The sequence below is a fragment of the Chlorocebus sabaeus genome, chromosome 18, assembly GCF_047675955.1.
Source record: "Chlorocebus sabaeus isolate Y175 chromosome 18, mChlSab1.0.hap1, whole genome shotgun sequence".
Lineage (NCBI taxonomy): Eukaryota > Metazoa > Chordata > Mammalia > Primates > Cercopithecidae > Chlorocebus > Chlorocebus sabaeus.
In genome coordinates, this window is record NC_132921.1 from 5886620 (window position 1) to 5895311 (window position 8692).

An 8692-nucleotide genomic window follows, 5' to 3' on the forward strand; every position below is an offset into this window, starting at 1 on the left:
GGACAGAAAGCCCCTACCTCCTCATTAGGGCGGGGACAACGGGGCTGGGGAGGACCTCAGGGCTCAGATCCCCTGCTCCAGCCTTGCTGCTGCCTGCCCTGTGACAGTGAGACCAACCGTGCAACAGCCCGCCCAGGCTCCCTCCCATAAACCAACCACGGGCGCATATTTCCTCCCGGGCAGGAGCTCTGCGCTGGGACCAGGAGGATGGTGGCTGGGCCCACCCACCCCTTCTCCTTCTGTGACTCCTCCAGGAGCTGGCTCTCAGCTCCAGCCAACAAATGCCACCCACCCTCCAGATGCCATCAGCTCCTGAACCTGCCAGGGTCCCAAGCCAGCAGAGTGGCAGTCACCAGGGCAGCGACTCTCTCTGGTGAGCCACAGATGACAACCTGCAGAGAAGCTAGGACAGCTGCCCTAGACAGTGCATGCTCAGGGGAGGATCCCATCGCTGCGCCTTTCCTGGCAGCTCCTGTGGCAGCTAAACGGTGCCTCTTCACGCCTCCTGTCTCCTTCCACAGGTGCCTCGGCAGAGCCCATGGCTGCAGCTGTGCTCACTGTGAGCCTCCAGCGGGTGATGGCTCCCGACCGCAGCCCCATTCCCCGTTCCACTTTCAGAACCTACAAGTTTCCATTGTGAACCACAGAAAAGTGTGCTCCAGTACCCAACAACTCGCAGGGCTGTCCCAGAACGCTGCTAGTGGGTGTCTGGAACTAGCATTTAACTGTCTATAGCAGTCTGTGCTAAACCACCCATGATACAAGAAAATCGGCATCACTTCATTAGAAGCCAGATCTGAAATGTGATGTTTGCAATGTTCCTCAGATTCTAGTGCTGGAGTGAGTTAGGGATTCCACACATCATGTGATTTGTTGATTAACAGAAGTCGTGTCCATTTGCAGTAAGGTCACATTTACATTTTTATTGTGTCTTCACATGCATGGAGCCGAGCACTTCACGGCCACGACATCATCAATCACTCTGAAAATCCAGTGAGGCACAGCCACTGTGGCTCCATTTCACAGACAAGTGACCTTAAGCACTAGAGGGGTCAAGAGACTGCCTGGGATCACACAGCCAGGATGAGTAGGTTACACCCCCACGTGTCTCAACACGGCTCTCCTTTCTCGACTTGCCCTCTAATCCTCACCAAGGTTCCCCAAGAGAGCTGCTGCTGTTCCCTCTTATGTTATGTACAAGGGGCCAGGCTGAGGCAGGGTGCCCATTCCAGGCACTCAAGGTCAGATCAGAAATTCAGGACAGAGGCCAGTCGCAGTGGCTCACGCCTGTAATCCCAACACTTTGGGAGGCTGAGGCAGGTGGATCACCTGAGGTCAGGAGTTCGAGACCAGCCTGGCCAACATGGTGAAACCCCTGCCTCTACTAAAATATACAAAAATTAGTCAGGTGCAGCGGTGGGCGCCTGTAATCCCAGCTAAAAGGGAGGCTGAGGCAGAAGAATCCCTTGAACCCAGGAGGCGGAGAGGTTGCAGCGAGCTGAGATTGCGCCATTGCACTCTAGCCTGGGCAAGAGAGCGAGATTCTGTCTCAAAAAGCAAAAAAAAACAAAACAAAACAAAAAAAACAAAAAAAACAGATTTATACCAAACAAATGTAAAGTGTAGATCCTATTTAGATTCTGATTTGAAAGACCAATGGTAAAAATATTTTTAGGGGACAACATGATAAAGTTGACCACAGGTTGTAGGTTGCATATTTGTTAATCTAAAGGAATTATTGCTAGTTTATAGTGTGTTAATGGTATTGTTAATGTACACACGTGCTTGCCTTCAGGATATGTGCTGAACAACCTACAGATGCAACAATGCAATGTCTGGAATTTACTGTAGGATTATCTGGATGCTGAGAGTGAGGGTCCTGGGAGGGGCTCCTGAAACAAGATGGGCCACGTGTTAGTAATTGTTGGAACTGGCCGATAGACACACAGGGACTCACTATCCTCATCTGTCTATATTTGTGCTTGTTTGAAACTTTCCATTAAAACGAGAGAGCAGGGTTGGGGCAGGCTGAGCCTCGGCAAGCAGGCAGTGCCCTGGGCCAACCTGAGTTCATGGCCACTGCGCCTGCGGTCACGCCACTGATCCCAGGAACCTGTTGCTGCTCAGGAGCAGGTGGTTGTGCTTGGGGCCCCATCTGCACCAACAACGCTAACAAGGCGTTTGGTCGGAGGAGTCCTGCAGGTGGGGAAACTCCCTGGCTGCGGATGAGCAGCTGGCCAAGGAAGGATCGAATGCCTCGTGCGCAGGATGGCTCCCTCCGGCATCTGCTGGCACTGGGAATGAGAGGTCAGGAAGCCTCTGGGAGCTGGAAAAGAGCTCACCTGGCAGTCCTGCATCCTCAGACCCTTCCTGAGACAGTGTGCAGGAGAGGTGGGTGGTGGAAAATTAGCACACGCCTACTCAGAAATCCAGCCTCTAGGAAAAGCCTGCATCCTTCCGTCATGAGTTGGGAGTCTATTAACGTAAAGAACTAAAAGCTGGTGGGAACAAACAGGTGTAGATCTCCTTAGTCCAATGCCTGCTGGAGAGGGAAGGCTTTTTTCTTTTTTTTTGAAGGGGGAGAAAGCTTGTTGTAGGAAGACAGTGTTTGCAGCGAATGTCCAGGTATTTTCTGGCCATAATCTCTCCCTGTTTAGCTTTAACAGGTTGCTTGAGAGAGAATGCCAGTTCCTATCTTGTGCAAATCAACAGCAGAATTGATTAATTAGAAATCAGCTGAACGCTAGATTAAATAAGAGCTGGGCTTGGTTCAGAACCTTGGAGCAAGAGATACGCCCTGGAAAAGCCAAGAAAAATCTAGGGAGACTCTTTATACTTGAAGTCGAAAATGTTCTCAAAGGCGATAGGGGGAGCGTCTCTGTCAGAATCCCTTGACTGGGGTGAGGTGGAGGGTCACTGTTAAAATGGTAGATCTTTTGGCCAAGAAGTGAGGGAAAAAATGTTCAGTATCATTAGGCATTGGGAAATGCAGGTCAAACCACAACCAGACACCACTTGCCACCCAGAAGGATGCCGGCAATCACAAAGTCAGATAACAAGTGTTTTGAGGATGTGGAGAAATTGGAGCCCTCGTACACGGCTCGTGAGGATACAAAAGGGTGCAGCCAGGGTGGAAAGCAGTCTGGCAGCTCCTCAGACACTGATCCATGGAGCTACCGTATCCACCAGCAATTCCACTCCCAGGTACACACCCCGGAGAAATGAAAATACATATCCACACAAAAACTGGGACACAAATGTTTATAGCAGCATTATTCATAACAGCCAAATGGTGGAAACAACCCAAATGTCCACCCACAAACAAATGGATAAGCACAAAATGTAGCATATTCACACAGTGGAATATTATTTGGCCACGAAAACGAATGCAGTCCTGATATATGCTATGACACGAATGGACCTTGAAAACATTACATTAAGTGAAAGAAGCCAGTCACAAAAGGCCACATATTGTATGATACCATTCATGTGAAAGTCCAGAATAGGGAAGTCTATAGAGACAGAAAACAGGTTCGTAGTTGTTTAGGGATAAGGGGAGGGAGGGGGAATGGGAAGGTCAGGTGAGGACAGTGTTGTGAAATGGACTGTGGTGATGGTTGCGCACATTAGTGAATGTACTAAACGCCATTGGATGATGCTCTTTAAAGTGCTGATTCCTGGGCCTCTGCCCTAAAACTGCTCACACTAAAGTTTGAGAGAGAGAGAGAAAAAAAAAAAAACCTTAAGTTTGGGATTTAGTGAAAAAGGCAGTAAATTGTACGTGGATGGGTAACTTCTCACCTTCGTCTAAATTGTACTTTGCCTTTTGTAATCAACAGTTAGAAGTTGTACTCTATGGTTTTAACAAGAATGCTGCTTTTTGTGGAAAGAAACAAGGAGTGTGGACAAAGTGTAGTGATGTATGACCTCGTTTATTCCCCCCAGAGAAGCTTCCTGGTCCCAGAGTCCACATCCCTGGTACCACTGTTTGCCCAGAGTGACTGGGCCCGGGCACTAGAGCACACAGGAGGCACATCACACATGCTGATTGCACGTGCCCCATCCGAAGGGCGAGTGCTCACAGCACAGAGCCCCCTCTGCATCTTGTGGTCTAGCTCCCCAAACCTCATCCAGTCCCCTGGGCCACAACCAGGGATCCACCCTGGCTGTGGGTGGGCATTTGATCTGTGCCACAGTAAAAGAAAGCGTTTGCCCAATCTTGGGCTCAAGATCCCAAGAACAGAATTGATGACTTTCTTTTCTCTCTCAGTATTAGAAAAAGGTGATGGTAATAAGTCAGCAATAGCGACAAAAACAAGCAATGGGAAAGGACTCCCTATTCAATAAATAATGCTCGGTTAACTGGCTAGCCACATGCAGAAGATTGAAACTGGACCCCCTCCTTACATCATATACAAAAATCAACTCAAGATGGATTAAGAACTTAAACGTAAAACCCCAGACCTAAAAACCCTGGAAAATAACCTAGGCAATACCATCCTGGACATAGGAACAGGCAAAGATTTCATGACAAAGACACCAAAAGCAATTGCAACAAAAGCAAAAATTGACAAATAGAATCTAATTAAACGTAAGAGCTTCTGCACAGTAAAATAAACTATCAACAGAGTAAATGGACAACCTACAGAATGGGAGAAAATGTTTGCAAACTATGCATCTGACAATGCTCTAATATCCAGCATCGAGGAACTTCAAAAAATTTACAAGAAAAAACAAACAAGCCCGTTAAAAAGTGGGCAAAGGACATGAAGAGACAGTTTTCAAAAGAAGACATACATGTGGCCAACAAACATATGAAAAAAAGCTCAATATCACTGATCATTAGAGAAATGCAAACCAAAACCACAATGAGATACCATCTCACATCAGTCAAATAAGTGTATTAAAAAGTCAAAAAATAACAGATGCTGGCAAGGTTGCAGAGAAAAGGGAACACTTACACATTGTTGGTGGGAGTATAAAATAGTTCAATTATTGTGGAAAGCAGTGTGGCAATTCCCAAGCAGCTAAAAACAAAACAACCATTTGACCCAGTAATCCCATTACTAGGTTATATACTCAGAGGAATATAAATCATGCTACTATAAAGACACATGCATGAGAATGTTAACTGCAGCACTATTCACAATAGCAAAGACGTGGAATCAACCTAAATGTCCATCAATGACAGACTGCATAAAGAAAATGTGGTACATCTACACCATGGGGAATACTATGCAGCCATAAAAAAGAATGAGATCATGTCCTTTGCAGGAACATGGATGGAGCTGGAGGCCATCATCCTTAGCACACTAACATAGGAACAGAAAACCGGATACCACATGTTCTCATTTGTAAGCGGGAGCTAAATGATGAGAACACATGGACGCATAGAGGAGAACAACACACGAGGGCCTATTGGAGGGTGGAGGGTGGGAGGAGGGAGAGGATCAGCAAAAATAACTAAGGAGTACTAGGCTTAATACCTGGGTGATGAAATAATCTGTACAACAAATTTCCATGACACAAATTTACCTTTGCAACAAACCTGCACATGTGCCCCTAAACCTAAAACAAAAGTTAAAAAAAGTAAAAGAATAGCAAAGGGGAAAATACATATTACAATCTCTTCCTCTCTTTCATATCAAAGGGTATTATATTGAGTCCAAAATAAATAATAACCTTTCTTTTTTGAGACAGGGTCTTACTCTGCCTCCCAGGCTGGAATGCAGTGGCGTGATCATGGCTCACTGCAGCCTCGACCTCCCAGGTTCAAGCCGTCCTCCCGCCTTGGTCTCCTGAGTAGCTGAGACCACAGGCATACTCCACCCTGCCTGGCTACTTTTAAAGTTGTAGAGTCAGGGTCTCACTATGTTGCCCAGGCCAGTCTTGAACTCCTGGGCTCAGGCGACCCTCCTGCTTTGGCCTCCTGAAGTGTTGGGATTGCAGGCACAAGCCACCACGCCCAGCCAGGGAAATTGTTTTCTTTCATATTGCTTTTAACGTTCATGTTTTGAATAGATACTATCATGACACAGTTTAAAACTTTTTAAAAGACAGACAGTATTCAGTGAAATGTCCTCTTCTAACCCTCACCCCAGTGCCCTGGCCAGTCATGGGTTCTTTAAAAAAAAAAAAAAAAAAAAAAAGTCAGCAATGGAAAGCATGGCCAGGCCACAGGGTGAGGTTCTCTCTCTCAGAGCAGCGATTTTGCAGCGTGGTCTGGGAGTCTCGCGGTCTTGCAGGTGGGCAAAGACTACTTCTAGAATCCGGTTGTGGTCAGGTCGCCGCTTGCCTTCTCACTGCGTCTCTAGCCTCGCATTTGCATGTATTTGTTTCAGTACGTCTTCTGAGGGTCTTTTCAGAGTCTTCTACGTATCAACCTTCCACAAAATTCTGAAAATTTCTGTGTGTGTGTATGTGTGTGTTTGCAACGGAAATAAAAAGGGTCCATGAATTTTATCTTTCCAAGTAGTCTGGGACGCAACCCCACAAAACCTCACAGCCAAAGAAGCCTGCCTGTTTGTTTTCCTAGAGAGAAGCCTTGCTGCCACACCCACACTCAGGTCTGCACCTGAGCGGTGGAAACCTCCCCGAGAAAGGCCTGGGGTGATTTAGCCCGGCGATTTAGCTCTCGTGAGCTAGCCCTTAAGCCGGGAAACTGGGACGCGGCAAACAGCACACTGTTACCATGATTTAGGCAAATTCTTCCAGGAGCAAACTCATTTTTTTTAAAGAGAAAAAGTACAGAAAAAAATCGATTTAAGAAGATTGAGTTCATGAACAATTTGAATATGAACTACTTGATAATAATGCCATTTAATTATTGTTAAGAACACACAACCATCCAAAAGCATTACTGATAAAATATAATTCCAAATACCACGTTCCTCAGCCAAGACAGCACCTGAGAACACCATGAGGAGCAGCATCTGGGGCCACGCTGGGTGCCCGACCTACCCACCTGGGCTTAACACACGTGCTCCTGGCACAAATAGAAGTCTGGCGCCCAGTGCACAGACTCTGAGGGTGGAGGTCCTACTCACCATTCTCCCGAGTTTGGGATCCATTAGGCTGGAGTTCTGAAGCCTCTAGCAACTTTCCCAACCTCCAAAAGATGGGGCAGAGTTAGTCCCATCAAAGCCCCCAGAGGGTGACATTAAATATCTCTCTCTGCCCTGACCCACGTTGTCCCCCGGAAGGAAGACGAGGCTGGTATAGTGGAGCTATTCACATCTGGAGAACAAAGCGGCTTCGGAGGTATTCATTCAGCTCAACTGCAGAGGAAGAGACAATGCATCTCATATGCACAGATACAGGATGAGGCAGTGGCCCCAAAGTCATGTGATGTCACTGGAAGCCGGCAGCCTGGCTCAGCCTGCGACTCCCCGGGTTCTTCTTTGCGGGTATGAGCGTATCATCTCTGAGACGGAGTGGGCCCTGACCAGCAGGCAGAGCCGAGCCAGTGGCACAGCCCCCTCAGGTGACAGCCCCCTCACGTGACGGGCCCCCACACGCTATGGCTGTGGGCCCTCGTGATGGAATGTTATGGCTGAGGATTAGCTTCCTAGGGCTGTGTAGGGGCCGAGGGGAGCGTTTACCCCGCTCTCTGAAGGTTCGCTGAAAAATCTTGCAAAAGGCAGTTGAATTGGAGAAAAGGCATACAGATTGATTTGATCCTAGTTTTACGTGACATGGGAGACTTCAGAATGAAGGACCAATACCCAATGGGGCTGGGAAGCTGAGACACCTTCCTGAGGTTCCACAAGGCGTGGCGGCTTGGATGCTGGCGAAACAGGTGACGGGAGGAGAAAAGAGGACTTCAGCTGAGGACAATCAGTGCTCACTAGGGAAGATTAGGTGGGTTTGATGAGTACACCACAGTCTTCGGCCAAGTCTGCTGGGCCCCAGAGCAGACAGTGGTCTTGACAAGTCTGTCCGGCGTGTTCGGTGTCAGCCTTCCTTCCTGAGATACAGGTTCAGTTAACGGAAACTCAGGGAAGGGACCCCTTTCTTCTTTGGTGGGTCAGACTTGAAGGAGATAAGGACACTTCAGGACCTCTGGGAGAGACGGTGGGGGTGGGGGAGCGAGAGGCCTTGAAACTCCTTTTCCGTTCAATTGGCACAAAGCACCATATTTTGGGGTGTTGGCTTCTGAGCCCCACTATCTGCTCTAAAAAGCACCCTACACTGGTGGCTTAAGTGACAGAAATTGGTCTCAGTTCTGGAGACTGGAAGTCAGAGATGAAGGTGTGGGCAGGGCAGGTTTCTCCTGAGGCTGAGTGGGAAGGGTGTGTTCCAGGCCTCAACCTGCGTGGCTGCTGGCCGTCCTTGGCATCCCTTGTCTTGTAGAAGCATCATCCGATCTCTGCCCTCATCTTCATGTGACTTTCTCCGTGTGTGTGTCCAGATTTTCCCTTCCCATAAGGACACAGTTATCGGGGGTCCACCCTATGCCCATGTGACCTTACCTAAAGGTAAGTAATTCGATCTGCAATGACCCTATCGCCATAGAAGGTCACATTCTGAGGTCCTGGGGGTTATGACATCAACATATAAATTTTGGTGGGAAGGTCAAGGGACAGTAGAGAAAAGGAGGCACCAGGGCACAGGCCAGAGCCCTGGGTTGAGGGGTCTGGGGACTTTTCTGGGGGATTGGGATTCTTTTGCATCATTTCTCTCTTAATAACTC

The 8692-nt window shown here is 48.0% G+C and overlaps 1 protein-coding gene across 1 annotated transcript in view; it reads right to left on the bottom strand.

Moving 5' to 3' along the window:
- The window catches only part of CNDP1 (carnosine dipeptidase 1), a 47903-nt gene extending 40067 nt beyond the window's left edge, over window positions 1-7836 (bottom strand). Inside the window, exon 1 of the mRNA XM_008013768.3 lies at window positions 7047-7836. Coding sequence (XP_008011959.3) covers window positions 7047-7070 — 24 coding nt within the window. The 5' untranslated portion in view covers window positions 7071-7836. The remainder of the gene's footprint in view (window positions 1-7046) is intronic.
- Window positions 7837-8692: the final 856 nt, after the last annotated feature.